Source organism: Theropithecus gelada, chromosome 2, assembly GCF_003255815.1.
Source record: "Theropithecus gelada isolate Dixy chromosome 2, Tgel_1.0, whole genome shotgun sequence".
In the NCBI taxonomy this organism is placed as follows: domain Eukaryota; kingdom Metazoa; phylum Chordata; class Mammalia; order Primates; family Cercopithecidae; genus Theropithecus; species Theropithecus gelada.
Genome location: NC_037669.1, coordinates 104,942,546 through 104,966,930, shown reverse-complemented (window position 1 = coordinate 104,966,930; position 24,385 = coordinate 104,942,546). Strand labels below are relative to the sequence as shown.

At 44.6% G+C, this 24,385-nt stretch overlaps 1 protein-coding gene across 2 annotated transcripts in view; it reads right to left on the bottom strand.

Moving 5' to 3' along the window:
* Positions 1 to 5,943: 5,943 nt before the first annotated feature.
* LIPH (lipase H) overlaps positions 5,944 to 24,385 on the bottom strand; it is a 53,137-nt gene continuing 34,695 nt past the window's right edge. The window contains exons 7-10 of one of the 2 annotated variants that reach the window (XM_025376335.1): positions 23,094 to 23,189; positions 19,365 to 19,476; positions 9,991 to 10,164; positions 5,944 to 7,032 (exon numbers count right to left, since the gene is read on the bottom strand). In XM_025376335.1, the coding sequence (XP_025232120.1) occupies positions 6,945 to 7,032; positions 9,991 to 10,164; positions 19,365 to 19,476; positions 23,094 to 23,189 (470 nt within the window). In that variant the 3' untranslated portion in view covers positions 5,944 to 6,944. The remainder of the gene's footprint in view (positions 7,033 to 9,990; positions 10,165 to 19,364; positions 19,477 to 23,093; positions 23,190 to 24,385) is intronic. The other variant, XM_025376336.1, reaches the window with a different exon arrangement.

Sequence of the window (24,385 nt, the reverse complement as noted above, 5' to 3'; positions counted from 1 at the left end):
ACCTCACTTTCCTTTCAGCTGGGGAAGAGCATGGAAAGATACAATTCTAGAGCGTGGTAAGTGCCATGGATGAAATAGACAAGGCAAAACTTACTCCACTTCAGCAAAGCGATGTCAGTATTCTACTTATGGATGAGTGGATGAACACAGGTTTGGATGAAATCACTTGTGCAAAATTTACAGCTGTGAGTGCTGAACAGGAACAAGCCTTTGTCTGCCATCAGGTGAGGCCATGCTTTTTCCTCTGCCCTTCACTGCCACTTGACATGCAGGTGAAACTCTGGAGCTCAGACCAAACATTCAGATTTGGAGGTCATTCTACAGGAGATAGTTGAAGTGAGGGGAGGGGAGAAGGTCTCCTAGAAACCACATGAGAGGGAAAGTAACAGCAGCTGACTTTTGTTGAGTACTTAGTACACTCCAGACCCCATACTAAGCTTTTTTTTTTTTTTTTTTTTTTTTTTTTTTGAGATAGAGTCTCGCTCTGTTTCCTCAGCTGGAGTGCAGTGGCGCGATCTTGGCTCACTGCAACCTCCTCCTCCTGGGTTCAAGCGATTCTCCTGCCTCAGCCTCCCAAGTAGCTGGGACTGCAGGTGCGTGCCACCATGCCCAGCTAATTTTTGTATTTTTAGTAGAGATAGGGTTTCACCGTGTTAGCCAGGATGGTTAACCTCACCATCTGCCTGCCTCGGCCTCCCAAAAGTGCTGGGATTACAGGTGTGAGCCGCTGCACCTGGCCCATACTAAGCCTTTTACTTACATGAGTTTATTTATTCCATGTAACAACCCTCATGAAGTAGGAACTCTTTTTTGAGGAACAGGGTCTTACTATGTTGCCCAGGCTGGTCTTGAACTTCTGGCCTCTGGTGTTCCTCCTGCCTTGGCCCCGCAAAGTGCTCAGATTACAGGCTTCAGCCACCATGCCCAGTCTAAAGTAGGAGCTCTTTTATAGCCTGGGAAAATGAAGCTTAGAAAGAATGAAGCCAACAGAGCAACAGAGGTCACACACCTTGCGAACAGCAGAGCCCAAATGTCTTACCATGCACTAGCCTTTTGAGAAAGAAGACCGAGATCAGGAGCTGGGTAAGGAAATGGTGGAAACAGTGAAAGAGAACAAGATGCCCCCTTTCATTTGCGAGATGAGAAACAGAAAAAAGAAACGTCCTGAGAGCCCAAGAAAGACTGTTAGGAAGGGAACTGGGGCACAGTGTCAGAGTCCGTGGAGAAACCCAGCAGGGAAACCTGAGGGTCATGGAAACTGGCCAACATGAGGTGGTAAGGGACCTTTGACAGAGCTATTTTGGGTGGTGCTAACCTGCTTTGCCACAGGCTCACGACTGGAGCATCTGCTTGCTTCCTCTGACCTACCCCCTGGACTCATGTTGTGATTCCTCTCGCTCAACCTGTCTGCCTGGGAAAGAAGCCCTGGACTGTGTTTCCCCAATCTCAGCATCCCCAACCCTCCTGGCCCCCAACCCAGTACCTGCAGAGCTAACTCTAACTGCCCAATGCACCTCCTGCAGGCTGCAGCAGCCCCCATCGAGGCCACTCATTTACAGCACAGGCCCACACAGTCTGACAAAGGACAGCTGCAATCCTCCATCAACTGCAGTCCTTTCCCAGGCACATGCTGGATTGGGAAACAGGTGGGAGAAAAGAACAGGTAAGAGGTTCCTGTGGGAGTGAGTTAGCCTGGCATTTACTGTGCCTCTTTGTGAAGAGCAGCCAACCTTTTCTGGCTTAATCAGACTTGCCCAGAGCATTTGAAAAAAGTAGCTCTGAAGTCCATGTAATTTTGCCTCCCCACCCCCACCCCAACCATGACTGATTGGAACTGGATAGATGTCTTCCTCAGGAGGAGGAGCCAAGGGCTGTTTCCTGTCCCTGGACTTTGGAATTGGGCCACCTAGTCAGTGAGTGGCCAAGAACCCAACGAAGCTGCCCCATGAAGGGAACTGAGCTCAGTCAGAGAGATTCGTGGCAGAGCGCTAGGGTTAATAGAGGCCCACAAACTCTTATTGCTGAAGGCTCTAGGGCTGCCCCATCCTTGCCCTTCCTGAGATTTGATGGATCACCTCTCCCTGGGTTTCCACAAGTCCTCTCTCTCTATCTCTCAATAATCTATTAAATTTGGGTGTGAGTGGATTTCTGTCCCTTGCATCCAAAGTCTCCTTGGCTATGATGGAGTTCTATAGGAATGAGAGCAAGGGTCAGGGGTCCAAGGGTAGGAGCTTCTAAGTTTAGGACTTTAGAAATAACACCGTTAAGTGTGTTGATGTCTAAGTCAGAGTGGAGGTGATTCTCTCAAGTTTCTAAGCATCATCCATTCCGTTCTGTCCAACAGACATTTATCAAGCGCCTGCCCTGTGCCTAGCATTGTGCTAGGTGCTAGAGAGCCAAAAATAAATAAACAGCAGGTGCTGTTGTGGAGCTCACAGTCTTGGAGGGGTTAAAGACACGGAAACAAATTACAACACAGCTTAACAACAGTGACAGAAGCACGTATGATATGGTTTGACTGCGGCCTCACCCAGATCTTATCCTGAATTGTAGTTTCCATAATCCCCATGTGTGATGGGAGGGGCCCAGTAGGAGGTCATTGAATTATGAGGGCAGTTTCCTCCATGCTGTTCTTGTGATAGTGAGTTCTCACGAGATCTGATGGTTTTATAAGGGGCTTCCCCTTTCACTCAGCTCTTATTCTTCTCTCTCCTGCCACCATGTAAAGAAGGATGTGTTTGCTTTCCCTTCCATCATGATTGCAAGTTTCCTGAGGCCTCCCCAGTCATGTAGAGCTGTGAGTCAATTAAATCTCTTTCCTTTATAAATTACCCAGTCTTGGGTATTTCTTCATAGCAGCCTGAGAAGGGACTAATACAACACACAAAGTTGGCAGCAAAGTGAGTGGTGGAAAGGAGTCATGGAAAAGCAAACAAGGGAGGGTTTTAACTACAGCTTGGCATCCTCCAGTAATGTTGTAAGGTCCTGGAGGGTTTTGGCAATGGTGCTAAAACGAGGGTGTAAGAACAAAATCCCCTAGATTTTGGGCAGGTGAGCTTGCTGAGGTGTCAGGACCACCTGGAAAATGTGATAAGAAGTGACAAAGGGGCAGGGTGCAGTGGCTCATGCCTGTAATCCCAGCACGTTGGGAGGCCAAGGCAGGCAGATCTCCTGAGGTCAGGAGTTTGAGACCAGCCTGGCCAACATGGTGAAACCCTGTCTCTACTAAAAATACAAAAATTAGCTGGGCGTGGTGGCACATGCCTGTAATCACAGCTACTCGGGAGGCTGAGGCAGGAGAATAGCTTGAACCCAGGAGGTGGAGGTTGCAGTGAACCGAGATCGGGTCACTACACTCCAGCCTGGACAACAGAGCAAGACTCTATCTCAAAAAAAAAAAAAAAAAGTGACAAAGGAGCTAACTTCTGTCTTTTCTGGGAAGTCTGGGAAATAGGCTATTGGCCTCCAAAGATAATGGAGACAATAGTAACGAAGGTGTCTGGGAGAAAAGTCTAAGACAGAGAAGGTTAGACACCCTCATGAGAAGGTTAGGCACCCTCATGGAAATGCACTGTGGCTAGGGTGGAGGGGAAGTCTTTACTCACAACTGACCATGGTTCCATGGGGGTCAGAAGATAACAAAGTGTTCATTTAATACATGTTTCCTGAATGCAGACTATATGGGAGGCATAGGACTCCTGCCTTGCAGAGCAGTCTAGTGGAGAAGACAGATATTTATCAAATAATCACGCAAATAAAATGTTAAAAATATAGGCCAGGCATGGTGGCTCACACCTGCAATCCCAACACTTTGGGAAGCCGAGGCAGGCAGATCACTTAAGGTCAGGAGTTCAACATCAGCCTGGCCAATATGGTGAAACCCTGTCTCTACTAAAAATACAAAAATTAGCTGGGCATGGTGGCGCAGGCTTGTAGTTCCAGCTACTGAGGAGGCTGAGGCACGAGAATCATTGGAACCTGGGAGACAGAGGCTACAGTGATCCAAGATTGCACCACTGCACTCCAGCCTAGGTGACAGAGTGAGACTTCATCTAAAAAATTTTTTTAAAAAAAAGTTTAAAAATACAACTAAAAAGTGCTATGAAGGAGAGGTACAGTGCGGAACTTCTCTGTGTGGAAATAAGGTCAAAGAAGACTCCCTGAGGAGGTGGCAATTGAGCCACGATCCAAATGATGAGTAGGAGGTCACCAGTGAAGAGGGAAGGGAAGAGGGTAGACTGTAATTTAATTGTGCTTTGAATTTGACACTCAGACAGATATATGGTACTGAGAAAGAGAGGGGAGGAGTAGCAAGGATAACAAGAGACAGTCAAAAGTTCCAGGGGCCCTTGGAAGAAAGATACTGAGAACAGAGTGGCCACGCTTGTAACTGCCTTTGTTTCTCCTGATCACTGTTACGTGAAACTTATTGAAATTCATACCCTCTCCAGTGAACAAACTTCCTTTCTTTATCCATTCATTCATCCATCTACCCGTCCTACAGTGAGCCAGGTACCTGGCTAGGAGACCCGTTAGCCCAGAGTTTACAAATTGGTAGAAATTCTATTTCAGGCATTTTGTTGCTATTGTTTTGACTCCCTGCTTACCAGGAAAGGAAAGAGAACAAAAAAGTGACTGTGCTGATCAAAATATGGACCAACAAAACTCTAAGAAGAAACCAGGGCCGCCGGGTGCAGTGGCTCACACCTGTAATCCCAGAACTTTGAGAGGCCGAGGCAGGTGGATCACAAGGTCAGGAGTTCAAAGCCAGCCTGGCTAAGATGGTAAAACTGGGTCTCTACTAAAAATACAAAAATTAGCCAGGCATGGTGGTGGGCACCTGTAATCCCAGCTACTTGGGAGGCTGAGGCAGAGAACTGCTTGAACCCGGGAGGCAGAGGTTGCAGTGAGCCAAGCTTGTGCCACTGTACTCCAACCTGGGCCACAGAATGAGACTCCATCTCAAAAAAACAAAACAAAACAAAACAAAACAAAACAGGGTCTACAGCACACTGATCTCTCTATCCACAATTGCTGAGGAAATGTGGGAAGAAGGAGGAAGGATGGTAAGATATCCAAGAGCTTGTTCCACTCAGAGTTCAGTCATCCCTCACTTAAATAAAACAGACTCTGTATTTGATGCAAATGTAAATCTGTAAGAAGATGTGCCACTCGGGAATATATTTATAGATTTCTTTAATTTATGACATAGAGAATCCATTTCTTGGCCGGGTGTGGTGGCTCATGCCTGTAATCCCAGCACTTTGGGAGGCCGAGACAGGCGGGTCACCTGAGGGCAGGAGTTCAAAACCAGCCTGGCCAACATGGTGAAACCCTGTCTCTACTAAAAATACAACAATTAGCCAGGTGTGGTGGCGCATGCCTGTATTCTCAGCTAGTCAGGAGGCTGTGGCAAGAGAATCAATTGAACCCAGGAGGTGGAGGTTGCAGTGAGCCGAGATCACACCATTGCACTCCAGCCTGGGCAACAAGAGTCAGACTCTGTCTCCAAAAAAAAAAAAGGAGAGAGTCAATTTCTTCATAACAAGGGCTGTTTTCACAGATAGCAGTTGAAGGAGCAATCACTTGGGTGAGGAGGAGGTGACTGGGCCTGTGGCACTTCACAGAACTTCCTACAGTGGCCACAGCCATGGGACAGATGGTGCCTCCCCTCACACTGGGCATCTGGCACCAGGGATTGTCTTCCCTTCTTTCTGGCCTCAGCCCAACAGGACCTCTTGACTGGACTCCTGCTGTCATTCTAGATTCACATCTACCTCCATGGAAGCAAAGGATTCCTCAAACTGGAGGCTTCGGATTCTCCAAAAGCAAACCGGTTCATACTTTGAATTCACATGTTAGTAAAACAAGTGACAGCCTTGTTCCAAAAGGCTAACATTAATTACCTCTCATAGGTGGCATCGTGAATAGTATTTTTTTTTATTTTGTATCTATGCATTTTCTAAATTTCCTTCAATAATCATAGATTACATTGATAATAAAGAAGTGTGAACATTTCTTAAGGGTTGCTTAAAATGAGGGTCGCCTGTAAAGTGATCCTTCTCCACCTTGGGTGAAAAACAAGCTCTGCTTCTCCTTCTCTTGCCTCATGCTCCATCGCCGGTCCCCGTGTAGAGAGGCTACCCCACGGCTTCCTCGTCCTTCTTTCTTCATCCACTTACTATCTAGTCCCAGCAGCCGCCCTCTTAGCTGTCAGTCCATCCCCACCTCCTCCAGCTCCTCCATGCTCCAGCAACACTTTAGAGAAGGCAGAGGGCCAGCACGTGGCTTTCGTGCCTTCCCAGAACAAACAGCCTGAGAGAGAAGCTGGTGTTGAGAGAGAGAGGCTCTCTCATTGCAAATTAGATAAGCCCTATGAAAATAAATAAAAGCATATTCACATTTATCAAACATCTCATAGATGTGGCACCTATGGGATTTCAAAAAACCCTTCATAGACTTGCCTCCCAGACCCACACAGCAGCCCCATGAGGTAGACATCAGTTTTGTTCCCTTCTACGAGTGGGAACTGGAGGAAGGTGGCACAGAGAATGCAGAGTTGAGTCCACGGTGAGGCCTCCAGTCCATCCTTCCCTTGAAGATGCTTGACCTGCAGCCGCGATGGGCAGAACCACCCATGTGACAGGCAGCAGAATTGACAGGTCGGAACAAACGAGGCCCCAGGATGCAGCAGACACAGCCCTGGGCTGCCACGAGCCTGGCTATTTCTGACTTGCCCTAGTTAGGAGCTCCCTTCCCAGGATCGTTTTATAATCACAAGGTTGTTTGATGTTGTACAATGTGACATCCATAGGACGCTACTGAAAAAAGCCTTGGTTTTTTCATACTTTTTGTGCCTTGCAGAAAAGGTGAGGTGAAGCTTTCAAACAGCCTGTGGTTGTAGCTTTCTTTCTATTATTGATGCCCATGTGTCCTGGCAACAGTTACATCTGCAACTTTGGGCAAAGAATAGGTTGGAAGACTGTTTCAACGTTTTCCATCAGGACAAGATCATACCGACACAGCTGGGGCCTGGGAAAATAAGACAAAATATCCTTGTCCATGAATTTACAAAAATGCAATGGTCTAGTAAATAATATTATATCCTTAAGATACAAAATTACCCAGCAATTGTTTTTAATATAGAAAATGCTTATGGTGGTTGGGTGCGGTGGCTCACGCCTGTAATCCCAGCACTTTAATAGGCCAAGGCGGGTAGATACCTGAGGCCAGGAGTTCAAGACCAGCCTGGCCAACATGGCTAAACCTTGTCTCTACTAAAAATACAAAAATTAGCTGGGGGTGGTGGCTCATGCCTGTGGTTCCAGCTGCTCAGGCGGCTGAGGCAGTCCTTGAACCCAGAAAGTGGAGGTTACAGTGAGCTGAGATCGTGCCATTGCACTCTCGCCTGGGTGAGAGAACGAGACTCTGTATCAGGAAAAAAAAAAAGAAAATGCTTATAGTAAGTAAAACACCAAGGAGAAAGCAAGATATATGGCCAGGCACGGTGGTTCATGCTTATAATCCCAGCACATTAGGAGGCTGAGGCTGGCAGATCACCTGAGGCCAGGAGTTGGAGACCAGCCTGACCAACACGGTGAAACCCTGTCTCTACTAAAAATGCAAAAAATTAGCTGGGCATGGTGGTGTGTACCTCCCAGCTACTTCGGAGGCTGAGGCAGGAGAATTGCTTGAACCGAGGAGGCGGAGGTTGCAATGAGCCAAGATTGTGCTACTATTATACTCCAGCCTGGGGCCTGGGTGACAGAGCGAGACTCTGTCACCCCAGCCCCTCAAAAAAAGAAAGATGTAAAATTGTATTTACCATATAACTTTAGCTTTAAAAACAATAAAAGAAGGAAGATTATATAGAAATAACAATAAATATTAACAGTGGTTGCCCCTGAATAATGACAATATGGGTGATATTTTTCTGCTTCCTATCAATTTCTGTACTTTCTAGATTTTGTAAAGTAAACATATATTGTCTGATATTCAGGGGAAAAAAGTATTAAAAAGTTTTAGGATGGGCCGGGCGCGGTGGCTCAAGCCTGTAATCCCAGCACTTTGGGAGGCCGAGATGGGCGGATCACGAGGTCAGGAGATCGAGACCATCCTGGCTAACACGGTGAAACCCCGTCTCTACTAAAAAATACAAAAAAAATAGCCGGGCGAGGTGGCAGGCACCTGTAGTCCCAGCTACTCGGGAGGCTGAGGCAGGAGAATGGCATAAACCCAGGAGGTGGAGCTTGCAGTGAGCTGAGATCCAGCCACTGCACCCCAGCCTGGGTGACAGAGCAAGACTCCGTCTCAAAAAAAAAAAAAAAAGTTTTAGGATGTAATGACTATCCTCTTAGGAGAAACTTGTATTATTAAATGTTTTAGGGTACCCTAAACTTTCTTTTTTTGTTTTTTTGTTTTTTTGTTTTTGAGAGAGAGAGGGTCTCACTCTGTCGCCCAGGCTGGAGTGCAGTGGTACGATCTCGGCTCACTGCAACCTCCGCCTCCCAGGTACAAGCAATTCTCCTGCCTCAGCCTCCCAAGTAGCTGGGATTACAGGCACACGCCACCACTGCCCAGCTAATTTTTTATATTTTTGGTAGAGATGGGGTTTCACCATGTTGGCCAGGCTGGTCTCGAACTCCTGACCTCAGGTGATCCACCCACTTTGGCCTCCCAAGGTGCTGGGATTACAGGCATGAGCCACCATGCTCAGTCCCTAAACTTTCAAGAAAAAGGAATTAATAAAGTACTAACTGCTCACATCATTTCCTGTCTCCCTCTCTGTCCACAGGTTAGATGCTAGGACTATATGGTAGAGGGGCATTTGTCACAAAACATACATGTCAACACAGCTCCGTACTTTAAAAAATAACAATAATTCTTTCTCTCCTTCTCCCCTTCTTTCTCTGTTTGTCTGTCTCTCTCTCCCCACACATACATTGTTGCTTATTTTTTCTGGAGCAATTGAGAATAGATTGTTTACTCCTTAATACTTCATTGTATATTTCCTAAGAACAAGGACATTTTCAGTGCCATTATCAAATTTAAGAAATTCAATATAATACTTTCATACTGTCAAGGGTGCGGTGGCTCATGCCTGTAATCCCAGCACTTTGGGAGACTGAGGCGGGCGGATACTTGAGGCCAGGAGTTCAAGACCAGCCTGGCCAACATGGCGAAACTAAAAATACAAAAATTTTTTTTCTACTAAAAATACAAAATCACAAATGCAAAACTTAGCTGGGCATGGTGGACACGCCTGTGGTCAAGGGAATAATATGTTCCAATTTTCTGTACTTTTTTTATACTAGGCTCTGTTTTATCAGCTTGCCAAATTATACAAAGCTTTCTTTTCTACAACAAATTACCAGCTTACAAGTAGTGTGGTAGTTAGGGAAGAATTGTATAATTCTCACCATATAACAACAGTATTTCCTTGGATTACTAGGCCATCTATCTTTAAGTACATGCAGTATAATTTTCTTGGATTACTGGGCTACCTGTTTTTATTTTTAAAATTTTTAAATTTAATTTTGTGTTTTTATTTTGAGATAGGATCTTGCTATGTTGCTCAGGCTGGACTCCAACTCCTGGGCTCAAGTGATCCCCTCGCCTCAGCCTCCTGAGTAGTGGGATTACAGGCATGCACCACCAAATCCAGCTGGGATGGGCTATTTGCTTTCTGGCCTTTTTTTTTTTTTTTTTTTTCTTTTTTTGTAGAGACGGGGTCTCCATATGTTGCCCAGGCTGGCTAGAACTCCTGAGCTGAAGCAATCCTCCCACCTTGGCCTCCCAAAGTGCTGAGATTATAGGCATGAGCCACTACACTTGGCCTGGGCTACTTGTTTATAATAAAAACTAGTTTTGGAAAACCCATCATGTCCCTCATTGTGAATAATAGAGTCTTATTAAAACATCAGACCAAGCAGATTGGACAGGATCCAGCAATATCCCTGGAAACTAGCATTTTGTCTACCCTCAGCTCACCTTTCCGGATGGGCAAGGGACCTTAATTTCATTCGGAGAATCCTGAGCTTGTACCTTGGGCCTATTATAGATCCTGTAGAGAACATCAAGGAAACTGCAGCCACTTGATCCAGATCTTGATTAAATCTTGCAAGTAGACTCACTTGGTGATATTTCTGAAATGTGGTGGGTTCACTGGAAGGAAGAAATAATATTGAAAAATGGATAAAGACTACTAATGAAAGAAAGCAGTTTTGAAGCCTACAAGTCACTGGTAAACTACTTCACCCCATAGCCTGCACTAGCTGATGTGTTTGTTTGTTTGTTTGTTTGTTTCTGAGACAGTGTTCACTCTATTGCCCAGGCTGGAGTAGAGTAACCTCCCAAGAACTAGTCAACTTTGATGGGCAAAGTCTGCTGACTCCAAAGGGCTGTGTAAGTGACCCAAAATGACATTAGAGCGATATGATGCTAATGACTGCCTCCTACACACCAGGTGATGTCCTTGTCTCTTGACTCATCTCTCCGACCCCCTGAAACATTCTGCGAGGGGGGCATTATTCTCCTCATTTAATAGACAGAAACAGATGCTTACAGAGATCGAGCTCCCCAGGTCACAGGCCTTATATGCAGCAGTGAAGGGATTCCAGCCCAGTTCTGACTGAATTCAAAGTTATGATCTTTCCATTAAACTGCATCCCTAGATGCCTAAGTACATCTTTAGCCAAACTAGATGTTAATTGAATTGTGCCTAAGCATGCATTTTATTTAGTTCTCCCTCTCAAGATGAACCTTAAAAGAGGCAAATCCAGAGTCCGACACTTTTTTCCAAGTGTATAGAGATGTTTTCTATAGGTGGGAAACCAAATTGAAGTTACGGTATATCACTGGAGAGGTTCAGCTCAGTCAGTGTCTTTCTGGGGAGGTGGAAGGACCATGGAGCCCCTGGCTTCAGGAACAGAAGGCTTGCTCTAGACATTAATCCTTTGTGTTTTTTTGTTTTGTTTTGTTTTGTTTTTTGAGATGGAGTCTTGCTCTGTTGCCCAGGCTGGAGTGCAGTGGTGCGATCTCAGTTCACTGCAACCTCTGCCTCATGGGTTTAAGTGATTTTCCTGCCTCACCCTCCTGAGTAGCTGGGATTACAGGCACCCGCCACCTCTACTGGCTAATGTTTGTATTTTTAGCAGAGACAGGGTTTCTCCATATTGGACAGGCTGGTCTTGAACTCCCGACTTCAGGTGATCCGCCTGCCTCAGCCTCCCAAGGTGCTGGAATTACAAGCATGAGCCACTGAGCCTGGCCAACATTAATTCTTACTTTGGGAATGGGGTGATTGTGATGAGGTATCTTTCACCCCACTGGGATCATGTCTAAGTCCCAAGGAGTACAGAAGTGCCACAAATAAAACTAATCTGAAAGGCGCCCAGATTTTGTTTTCTTGATACCATCTCTACTGAAAGAAACTAGGGCTCCCTGGAGAAATGATTGATTCCACAGCTGGGGCAGGAAATGTGCAAAGTGATCCTGGAAACCCGTGTGCCAGAAAGTTAGGAAGTGTTTCAAAGAGTGATGGAAGCCAGGCGTGGTGGCTCATGCCTACAATCCCCACACTTTGGGAGGCTGAGGCAGGCAGATCACGAGGTCAAGAGATCAAGACCATCCTGGCTAACATGGTGAAAACCCGTCTCTACTAAAAATATAAAAATTAACTGGGCATGGTGGCTCGCGCTTGTAGTCCCAGCTACTCAGGAGGCTGAGGCAGGAGATTTGCTTAAACCTGGGAGGTGGAGTTTGCAGTGAGCTGAGATCACGCCATTATACTCCAGCCTGGCGACAGAGCAAGACTCTGTCTCAAAATTTAAAAAAAAAAAAAAAAAAAGTGATGTAAATGTTCAAAAGACACAGAATCATCTCACACCCATTCAGATGGCTAATATCAAAATAATAGAACATAACAAATGTTGGTGAGGATGTGGAGAAACTGGAACCTGTGTGCACTGTCAGTGGGACTGGAAAATTGTGCAACCATTAAGGAAAACAGTATAGTGGTGTCTCAAAAAATTAAAAATAGAACTGCAGTATGATCCAGAAATTCCACTTCTGGATATGTCCAAAAAAATTGAAAGCAGAGTCTCAAAGAGACATTTGCACACCCATGTTCATAGCAGCACTAGTCACAATAGGCAAGAGGAGGAGGCAACCCAAGTGTTCATTGATGGAAGAATAAACAAGTGTGGTATATGCATACAATGAAATATTATTCAGCCTTAAAAAAGAAGGAAATCAGCCAAGCGTGGTGGCTCACGGCTATAATCCCAACACTTTGGGAGGCCGAGGCAGGCAGATCATGAAGTTAGGAGTTTGAGACCAGCCTGGCCAGCATGGTGAAACCCCGTCTCTACTAAAAATACAAAAAAATTAGCTGGGCATGGTGGCATGCACCTGTAGTCCCAGCCACTCGGGAGGCTGAGGCAGGAGAATCGCTTGAACCTGAGAGGAGGAGGTTGCAGTGAGCCGAGATTGCACCACTGCACTCCAGCCTGGGCAACAGAGTGAGACTCCGTCTCAAAAAAATAAATCAATCAAATCAATCAATCAGTGAGTTTCCAAAAAAAAAAAATGAAGGAAATCCTGTCACATGCTGCAACATGGATGAACATAGAAGACATTATGCTAAGTGAAATAAGCCAGTCACAAAAAGACAAATGCTGTAGGATTCCACTTATATAAGATATCTAACATAGTCAAATTCATAGAAAGAGGAAGTAGAGGCCGGGGGCGGTGGCTCACGCCTGTAATCCCAGCACTTTGGGAGGCTGAGGCGGGCGGATCACAAAGTCAGGATATCGAGACCACGGTGAACCCCCGTCTCTACTAAAAATACAAAAAACTAGCCGGGCGAGGTGGCGGGCGCCTGTAGTCCCAGCTACTCGGGAGGCTGAGGCAGGAGAATGGCGTAAACCCAGGAGGCGGAGCTTGCAGTGAGCCGAGATCGCGCCACTGCACTCCAGCCTGGGCGACAGAGCAAGACTCCGTCTCAAAAAAAAAAAAAAAAAAGGAAGTAGAATGGTGTTTACTTTGGGGTGGGGGAAGGGAAGTTGTTTAATGGGTGTAGAGTTTTGGCTTCACAAGATGAAAAAGTTCTGGAAATCTACTTCACAACAATGTGAATATACTTAACACTACTAAACTGTACGCTAAAAAAATGATTACGATGGTAATTTTTATGTTACTTATTTTTACCACAATAAAAAATAATTTTTTTTTTTTTTTTGAGACGGAGTTTTGCTCTTGTTGCCCAGGCTGGAGTGCAATGGCGCAATCTCAGCTCACTGGCTCACTGCAACCTCTGCCTCCTGGTTTCAAGCAATTCTCCTGCCTCAGCCTCCTGAGTAGCTGGGATTACAGGCATGTGCCACCACACCCGGCTGATTTTTTTTTATTTTTGAGATGGAGTGTCGCTCTGTCACCCAGGCTGGAGTGCAGTGACTTGATCTCGACTCACTGCAACCTCTGCCTCCTGGATTCAAGCAATTCTCCTGCCTCAGCCTCCGGAGTACCTGGGACTACAGGCGCCCACCACCACACCTGGCTAATTTTTTGTATTTTTAGTAGGGACGGGGTTTCACCATGTTAGCCAGGATGGTCTCGATCTGCTGACCTCGTGATCTGCCCCCCTTCGGCCTCCCAGAGTGCTGGGATTACAGGCGTGAGCCACTGTGCCCAGCCAATTTTTTGTAATTTTAGTAGAAACAGGGTTTTGCCATGTTAACCAGGCTGGTTTCCAACTCCTGACCTCAGATGATCCACCCACCTCGGCCTCACGAAGTGCTGGGATTACAGGTGTAAACCTCCACGCCTGGCCAAAAAAGAATTTTCTTTAAAAGACAATAACAAGTGTTGGCAAGGATGTGGAGAAATTGGAACCCTCATACATTGCTGGTGGGAATGCTAAATAGTACAACTGCCAAAAATAGTTTGGCCGTTCCTAAAAATGTTCAACATAGAATTACCGTATGACCCAGTAATTCCATTCCTGGTATATACCCAAGAGAAATGAAAACATGGTCACATAAAAACTTTTATCCAAATGTTCATAGCAGTATTATTCATAATTGCCAAAAAGTGGAAACAATCCAGATGCCCATGAACTGATGAATGAAATGTGGCATATTGGACATTGGAACACTGGCCACAAAATGAAATGTGGCATATTGGACATTGGAACACTGGACATTGGAACACTGGCCACAAAAAGGAACAAAATATTGCTACATGCTGCAACGTGGATGAATCTTGAAAACACTAAACTGACTGGGTGAGGTGGCTCATACCTGTAATCCCAGCACTTTGGGAGGCTGAGGCAGGCAGATCACCTGAAGTCGGGAGTTCGAGACCAGCCTGACCAACATGGAGAAACCCCATCTCTACTAAAAATATAAAATTAAGCCCGGCGCGGTGGCTCACGCCTGTAATCCCAGCACTTTGGGAGGCCGAGGTGGGCGGATCACCTGAGGTCAGGAGTTCGAGACCATCCTGGCCAACATGGCAAAACTCTGTCTCTACTAAAAGTACAAAAATTAGCTGGGCGTTGTGTGGCCACCTGTAATCCTAGCTACTCAGGAGGTTGAGGCAGGAGAATTGCTTGAACCCAGGAGGTGGAGATTGCAGTGAGCAGAGATCGCGCCACTGCACTTCAGCCTGGGTGACAAGAGCCAGACTGTGTCTCAAAAATATATATATATATATATATATCTGGGCGTGGTGGAGCATGCCTGTAATCCCAGCTACTCGTGAGGCTGAGGCAAGAGAATCGCTTGAACCCAGGGGGACGGAGGTTTCGGTGAGCCGAGATCGTGCCATTTTACTCCAGCTTGGGCAATAAGAGCAAAACTCCGTCTCAAAAAAAAAAAAAAAAGAAAACATTAAACTAGCCAAACAAAGCCAGGCACAAAAGGCCACATATCGTATGATTATCTTTATAGGACATGTCCAGAATAGGCAAATTCAGAGAAAGTTTAGTGGTTGCCAGCAGGTAGGGAGTAGACATGTAGAATTACTACTAAAGGATATAGGATTTCTTTTTGAGATGATGAAAATGGTTTGGAATTAAATGATGGTGATTATTGTACATTTTGTGACTATATTAAAATTTACTAAATTGTATACTTTATTTTAAAAATTTTTTTATTTTTTTTATTTTTATTTATTTTTTTTTTTTTGAGACAGGGTCTGTCTCTGTTGACCAGGCTGGAGTGCAATGGCACAATCTTGGCTCACTGCAACCTCTGCCTCCTCAAGCTATCCTCCCACCTCCCAGCCTTTTGAGTAGCTGGGACTACAGGCACAAGTCATTACACCCAGCTAATTTTTTTTTTTTTTTGTAGAGATGGGTTTTGCCATGTTGCTCAGGCTAGTCTCGAACTCCTGAGTTCAAGTGATTCCCCATGCCTTAGCCTCCCAAACTGCTGGGATACCAGCATGAGCCACTTCACCCAGCCAAATTATATGTTTTAAAATGTGAATGTGGCCGGCAAAGTGGCTCACGCCTGTAATTCCAGCACTTTGGGAGGCTGAGGCAGGCGGATCACCTGAGGTCAGGAGTTACAGACCAGCCTGGCCAACATGGTGAAACTCCGTCTCTACTAAAAATACAAAAATTATCTGGGCATGGTGGCAGGTGCCTGTAATCCTAGCTACTTGGGAGGCTGAGGCAGGAGAATCACTTGAACCTGCGAGGTGGAGATTGCAGTGAGCAGAGATCCCGCCACTGTTCTCCAGTCTAGGCAACAAAGCGAGACTCTGTCTCAAAAATAAAATAAAATAAAATAAAATAATAAAAAAAGAGGGTGAATTTTATGTGAATTACTTCTCAATTTTTAATTTTATTTTTTGAGACAAGATCTCACTCTGTCACTCAGGCTGGAGTACAGTGGTGTAATCATAGCTCACTGTAGTTTCAAACTCCTGGATTCAAGTGATCCCCTCGGCTGAGCCTCTTGAGTAGCTGGGACTACAGGCACATACCACCAAGCCCACTGTTTGTTTGTTTGTTCGTTTGTTTTCTGTACAGACAGAGTCTTGCTATGTTGTCCAGGCTGGTTTCAAACTCCTAGGCTCAAGCTATCCCCCTGCCTCAGCCTCCCAAAGTGCTGGGATTACAGGAATAAGTCACTGGGCTTGGCCTTTCAAAATGATGTTTTTAAAAAGCAAATACAAATACATGAATCCAGGAAGAGTCTCCAGACCAATAATAACCTTGACTGTGACTTCATCTATTCCCATAGTCTGGTAAGACTGGATCAACTCAGGGTACATGCTCTAATATCATTTTCTTTTTCTTAAATTGTAAAAATAATTTAAAAAATGATAAAGTTCATCTTGAAAAAAAGAGAAGAGTACCCATAATCTCACCATGTAATATAACGATTATTTTCTTTTTGTACATATTCTGATTGATAGTGATGTTTTCACAAACAGGACTAAAATAAGAATGTGCATTAAAGATGTTAAGGTATTTATCTTAATCAAGATACAAAACTCCAAATTTAGGAATTCCTACTTAGGAGACATTCACTGTATAAAATTAAAAATTGGGCTGGGTGTGGGGGCTCATGCCTGTAATCCCTGCACTTTGGGAGGCCGAGGCGGGAGGATCGCTTGAGCTCAGGAGTTCAAGCCTAGCCTGGGCAATAGTGATACCTCATCTCTACAAAAAAATTAAAAAGTAGCTAGGCATGGTGGTGCACTTAGTTCCAGCTACTCTGAAGGCTGAGCCCAGAGAATCGCTTGAGCCCAGGCGGTTGAGCTACGGTAAGCCATGATCTCGCCACCGCACTCTGGCCTGTGTGACAGAGTGAAACCCTGTTTCAAGAAAAAAAAAAAATTCTAAGACATATGTAAAGCAAATATGTAACAAATTATTGACAGAATTCTTAGGTTTTGCTAAGTGGGAAAATTTCATTATATAATTGCACAATCTTCCCTGCTAGTTCTTAGAATCTCCAGAATAGAAAATTCTAAATTCTAGGTAAGATCTCTGCTCTTGCTTCCTCACTGAAGATTCCTCAAGATGCGCCCCATAGCGGTGATCTCCCTGAAAATGCTGCCCCACCGTGGATGTGGGGACATTAGCTATGAAACAGATCAGCAGGGAACCCTAAATAAATAAATAAATAAATAACCAGCCTAGCAGGGTGGCTCATGCCTGTAATCCCAGCACTTTGGGAGGCCAAGGCGGGTGGATCACAAGGTCAGGAGATTGAAACCATCCTGGCTAACACAATGAAACCCCGTCTCTACTGAAAATACAAAAAATTAGCCGGGTGTGGTGGCGGGTGCCTGTAGTCCCAGCTACTAGGGAGGCTGAGGCAGGAGAATGGCGTGAACCCAGGAGGTGGAGTTTGCAGTGAGCTGAGATCGCGCCACTGCACTCCAGCCTTGGGGACAGTTAGACTCTGTCTCAAAAAAACAAAAAACAAACAAACAAAAAAAACACCGCTGCACTCCCAAACTTCAAGTATGGTGGGGGTACGGGGAGCAATACAGCTTAATGGGAGGAATCTAATGTAGTGATTAAAACTATAGGTGCTGGGGTTGGATAGACCTGCTTCTGATTTCACTTGATTCACATTGATCAGCTGTGTGATACTGGCCAAATTACTTGGTCTCTCTGAGCCTCAGTTTCTTCATAGATGAAATGGGAATGGTAATGGTACCTCATAGGGTTTTGGTATAATTGCATTCGCCAATTTGTATAACATGCTTAGTTCAATAAACAAAGGTTGTTATTATTATGATCCAAAAATGCATTTTAAAAAGCCACCTACAAACCACCCACCCCACATCCACTTTCTCTATTTATCTACACAATGAACCCGTAGGGTGACTGCCACTTTCAGATGACATTCTACCCAGTCTTCTATGGATGTGGCCAAGAGACAGCCCAAGTGCTTGGTAAACAGTAGGTCCCAGAAAACATTTCCTGAATAAAATGAGCTTCAAGTTCCTTTGCTTAAAGCCTCCTCCCCCCTTTTCCTGATAATAAAGATTTTCTAAAGTATTAATTAATTTTAAACATATATATGTATATATCCATCAGAAAGTTAAAAAGAAAAGAGAAGTTGAAAAAAAAAAAAAAACCACTGAAATTCCCACCACCCAAAGGGCAATGTAACATTTTGGCATGTTTCTTTTTCATTGATTTTTACATTGTTAAGCTAATTTTATGCTTTATATAATTTGATATTCTACATTTTTCACTTAGCACATTATAAGCATTTCCTTGTCCGTGTTTTATAAATGACTTCAATGTATAGTGGGAATATTTACATTTACCATTTTCCCATTGTTAGATTTTTAGAATGTTTCCAATTTTTATTGCAAATTACATTTTCTTTTCTTTCCTTTTTCTTTTTCTTTTTCTTTTTAGATGGAGTCTTGCTCTGGTGCCCAGGCTGGAGTGCAGTGGCGTGATCTTGGCTCACGGCAACCTCTGCACCCCTGGGTTCAAGCCATTCTCATGGCTCAGCCTCCCAAGTAATTGGGACTACAGGCGCCCGCCACCACACATGCTAATTGTTGTATTTTTAGTAGAGATGGGGTTTTACCATGTTGGCCAGGCTAGTCTTGAACTCCCGACCTCAAGTAATCTGCCTGCCTTGGCCTCCTAAAGTGCTGGGATTACAGACCTGAGCCACCATGCCCAGCAGCAAATAACATTTCCTGAGTTTCAGAAACATATATATACAAACACACATATATATGTTATATATGTATTATATATGTTTACATATGTATTATGAGCTCATGAAAGAATAGAAATGTGTGTGGGTAGAGATGTCTTTTGCCTTTGGGGCTGGGATTGTTGGTGAGATTCGGCAAGGACTTGTACTTTTATATTGCAAATTCCTTTTTTTAATTATTTTTTATTGATAATGAGAAATCATAATTATATAGATTTAGTGGATAAAAGGTGATGTTTTGATCTATGTATACAATGTGGGATAATTAAATCAGCATATTCCTTTATTGTTTAAATCCTTCATAGCAAACAAGGATAACTTTAGTATTACATGTTTAATCAAAGGAAGTAAGGAGGAGAGGAACGAAGGGAGAAAGGGAGGTAAAGAGGGAGGACAGGAAGGAAAAAGGGAGGAAGGAAAGAAAGGAAGAAGAGAAGGAGGGAAGGAAAGAAAACCCTTGCACCAATCCCATTTGTAAAGAGCCTGGGAGATCAAGAGCCAGGGAAGCAACTAAGCAACAGGTCCCCTTATATCTTTTATAGAACAAGGAAAAGCATAGATCTATAAATAACAAAGTAGGTGGATTTGTGATTTAATTTCTCTGAGCAAAAAGGGAAATAGTGCACTGCAAACAATTGTATCTCAACTTACTGATTGATTTTGGATTCTGTTGTGTTTCCAGCTTTGTCTCTCAATTTGATGGTAATGTCCCCTCTTCTGATATTCTTGTTCCATGTTATAATGTCCACAAAATAATGATACACTGCAAAACAGAGAGAGAATACAGTAAGCGAGAGATACTACCCTGAAGGGTTGGTTCCTAAAAACTGAACCTCCCTAATCACTGAGTCTCTTCTTCTCTTTCTCTCTAGTTTCTCTGCAAAAATACAGGGCAGAAGTTTCTAATATTCCCTTCTCTTCTCTTTGGTAAAGATGGAATGAGTGCTAGCAGAGTTCACTGGTTTCCAGTAACCATGGTCAGGCATCATCGTTGAACCAATGTTTCCAGGTATGGTGAAGTCTCAGGGCCTGTGACTGAGTGTGGTTCACATCAATTCCTGCCCATTTTAGACTCAACCAACTAAGGGGCCATTTGGAGACCCTTCATGGCTGAGACAGCTTTCCACAATTTGGGCCATGTCTGCCAGCCTATCCAGCCTTCCTCATCCTTTTCCCAATCATGCCCAACCACTTGCACTCCCAGGACTGTAAAGGCTCCTGGGCCTTCACCCACCTGGGCACTCTTACTTTGCCAGCTCTGTGAGCCCACCTTTCAAGTTTCAGTTTAATGTCATTCTTCCAGGAGGCTTTCCCTGACCCCAGACTAAGTCAGGTCTCCTTTCTTGAAGTTCCTGCCATACTCTGGACTGCCCCCATTATTACTCAGCACACTTGCCTGTATTTACAAAATGCAAGAAAGGATGACAATAAAAATAAAGTGGCATTCCCTAACCAGCAGACTCAGAGAAAAAAAAAAAAGTGGTAAATATGTGGGTACATCTATACAAATATTACCTGAATAATGTCTTATGGGTTTGTTTTTTTTTTTTAAGATAAAATTAAAACACACTACAACAGGAACTAATCAGGGAGATGACAGTCCCACGAAGGAATAAGGTCAGTCCTGGATTTGCCATTTTATGGCCCAAGTTGCTCAGGGGCTTGCCCCATACAGACCAGGTAGGTGCCAAATCCTGGACTGCCACACATGGCTCCAAAGAAAGAGGGAAACCCAGTGATCCGCAGGCTTTTTTTTTTTATTTTTTTTAAAGAGTCTCTCTATGTTGCTGGAGTGCAGTAGTGTAATCTCGGTTCACTGCAACCTCTGCCTCCTGGGTTCAAGCAATTCTCCGGCCTCAGCCTTCTGAGTAGCTGGGATTACAAGCGAGCACCACCATGCCCGGCTAATTTTTGTATTTTGTTTTTGGATTTTTTTTTTCTGTGTTTTTAATAGAGATGGGTTTTCACCATGTTGGCAAGGCTGGTCTCGAACTCCTGGCCTCAAGTGATCCGCCTGCCTTGGCCTTCCAAAGTGCTGGGATTACAGGCGCGAGCCACCATGCTCAGCCTGCAGGCTCTTTTAAAAGAGTTGCTCACACCTGGCATGGAGGCTCACACCTGTAATCCGAGCACTAAGGCAGGAGGATTGCTTGAGCCCAAGAGTTCAAGACAAGCCTACGCAACATAGTAAGACTCTGTCTCTAAAAGAAACAAACAAACAAAAAGTTAGCTGAGCATGGTGGCACATGCCTGAAGTCCCAGCTACTTGGGAGGCTGAGGCAGGAGGATTGCTTGAGTCCAGGAGGTTGAGGCTGCAGTGCCCCATTATTGTGCCACCGCACTCCAGCCTGGGTGACAGAACAAGACCCTGTCTCAAAAAAATAAAAAATTAAAATCGGCTAGGTGCGGTGGCTGATGCCTGTAATCCCAACACTTTGAGAGACCAAGGAGGGCAGATTACCTGAGGTCAGGAGTTTGAGAACCAGCCTGGCCAACATGGCAAAACCCCATCTCTACTAAAAATACAAAAATTAGCCAGGCATGGTGGTGTGCACCTGTAGTCTCAGGTACTCGGGATGCTGAGGCAGGAGGATCGCATGAACCCAGGAGGCAGAGGTTGCAGTGAGTTGAGATTGCGCCACTGCTCTTCAGCTTGGGCAACAGAGTGAGACCCTGTCTCAAAAAATAAATAAAAAAAGTAGTTGTTCCCAAGGAAAGTGAAAATGGGTACAACACTGTAGGAAAAACACATCTGCCCAGGGAAATTCTAGTTGCTTCCCAAGGCGTCTAATCATTGGCTGCCCCCTTTAATTCCCATCTGGAATACTCAACCTCTCGAGGCCTTTAGGTCATCATGTTTGCTTTAGAGCTGGAACTGACCTGTAGATATGGCTGACACCTGATTTTTCCTAGTCTCAATTTTATGTCTCTTGGGGAATCAAGCAATTTTCTGGAAGATCTTAGTGATTAGAATGGTCATCCAGTGAAACTAACAACTCTGATTTGTTGAGATTTTATTAAATTAATATTTTTAAATTGCATCAGATTAAACCTAATATCCCAGAAGACAGGCATTATTACCCCCATTTGACCAGTCAGGACACTGAGACTCAGAGAAGTCAAATGACTTGACCAAGTGTTGCAGGAAGTCAGGGACCCCAAACAGAGGGACCGGCTGGAGCCATGGCAGAAGAATATAAATTGTGAAGATTTCATGGACATTTATTAGTTCCCCAAATTAATACTTTTATAATTTCTTATGCCTGTCTTTACTGCAATCTCTGAACATAAATTGTGAAGATTTCATGGACACTTATCACTTCCCCAGTCAATATCTTTGTGATTTCCTACACCTGTCTTTACTTTAATCTCTTAATTCTGTCATCTTCTTCATAAGCTGGGGAGGATGAATGTCGCCTCAGGACCCTCTGATGATTGTGTCAACTGCACAAATTGTTTGTAGAACATGTGTATTACCTGGGCATCTTGAAAAAAGAACAGGATAACAGCAATGTTCAGGGAACACCAGAGATAAGACTTCTGGCTGCCGGTGAGCCAGACGGAACAGAGCCATATTTCTCCTCTTTCAAAAGCAAATAGGAGAAATACCGCTGAATTCTTTTTCTCAGCAAGGAACATCCCTGAGAAAGAGAATGCACCCTGAGGGTAGGCCTATAAATGGCCCCCTTAGAAGTGTGCAGCCTTTTATGGTCGAAGCCGAAGGGATGAAATAAGCCCCAGCCTTCTGTAGCGCTCCCAGGCTTATTAGGACGAGGAAATTCCCACCTAATAAATTTTGGTCAGACAGGTTGTCTGCTGTCAAACCCTGTCTTCTAAATAAGATGTTATCAATGACAATGTGTGCCTGAAACTTCATTAGCAATTCTAATTTCACCCCATCCGGTGGTCCTGTGATCTCGCCCTGCCTCCACTTGCTTTGTGATATTTTATTACCTGGTGAAGTATGTGATCTCTGTGACCCACACCCTATTCGTGCACTCCCTCCCCTTTTGAAAATTGCTAATAAAAACTTGCTGGTTTTACAACTCGGGGAACATCACGGATCCTGCCGACATGTGATGTCTCCTCAGGACACCCAGCTTTAAATTTCTCTCTCTTGTGCTCTTTCCCATTATTTCTCAAACCAGCCGAGACACTTAGGAAATAGAAAAGAACCCATGTAACCATCGGGAGCAGGTTCTCCTGATAACAAAGGTCCCACAGCTATTATGTGGTAGACTCAGGAGTCAACCTCGGCCCTTCCAGCTCCAAAGTTGATGCTTCATCATGGCCCGTATTTGCCAAGAAGTAGCCAGGAAGCTGAGACTCAGCCATCCTCAAAATAAGAGGCAAAAGTCAACAACCACATTCACCACTCACTGCAGAATGGGTTCTCCTCAGCTGTGTCAAAGAATGCCTTTGTCATTGGAGGATCTTTCTCCCTTAAATAGTCTTTCCAATTATCAGCACGATAGCCTATAAAACAAGTTTAAAAATTATAAGATTAGCATGTATTATATAAACGTAAAAGCAACTAAGGTAGCAAGAACATTGAGTTTGACTGTATCCACCACTTCTGAGAGAAACTCCCTCCACCTCCATTCCCCATGGTGAGGGCCTGCAGGGTGACCCATCTTGCTGGCCAACCCTGTTCCTAAGAGCTGAAGGGCAACAGGACCCTCCAGTGGTTTTCCCCCTTTACTGGTTATCAGTAGCAACGTGGGGGGGTGCGGGGTGTGGCATACACTGGTGTGGACTAAAAATAACACTGACGTTTTTCAGTAATATATTCATTTTCTAGATTAAAACAGATTCAAGTTCATACGTAAAATAGCATCACTCTTGCAAAGCAATGTGCTTTCTTTTTTTTTTTTCTTTTTTTCTTTTTTTTCTTTTTTTGAGACGGAGTCTCACTCTGTCGCCCAGACTGGAGTACAGTGGCTGGATCTCAGCTCACTGCAAGCTCCACCTCCCAGGTTTACGCCATTCTCCTGCCTCAGCCTCCCGAGTAGCTGGGACTACAGGCGCCCACCACCTCACCTGGCTAGTTTTTTGTATTGTTTTTAGTAGAGACAGGGTTTCACCATGTTAGCCAGGATGGTCTCGATCTCCTGACCTCGTGATCCGCCCATCTCGGCCTCCCAAAGTGCTGGGATTACAGGCTTGAGCCACCGCGCCCGGCCCTAAGCAGTGTGCTTTCTTGAAGAACGACAATGGGGCCCCTACATTGCATAGACCTGGGCTTGCCACATGACTGTGTCACTAAGCAGGTGAGTGTTCTCCTTTGTGTGCTGTCCAGAGGGGCCTCTTTCTCTCCTCTGTCCCTAGCCCTAGAGAATGGCCTTCACATTCTGCCTTAATTGATCCAAGGTGGGACCCAGGCATCAGTATTGTGTTAAAACTCCTTAGGTGATTCGAAAGCACAATCAAGGTTGAGAATCCCTTGTCTATACCATGCCCTGCTGTTAACTTGGATTTTTCCTTTTGGAAAAAAATAGAAAATCCTCATGGCCATCCAGTTTCAAAGTCCTAACCACCTAGAATATCTGTACTAATCCCTAGCGAATGAATATCCAAGCAGCCTCCACAATATCTATTACCTCACTCCACCTGCTGTAGGTGCACACAAGAGCTGGAATGTGGAGTGAGGATATTTACACAGACATGAATCT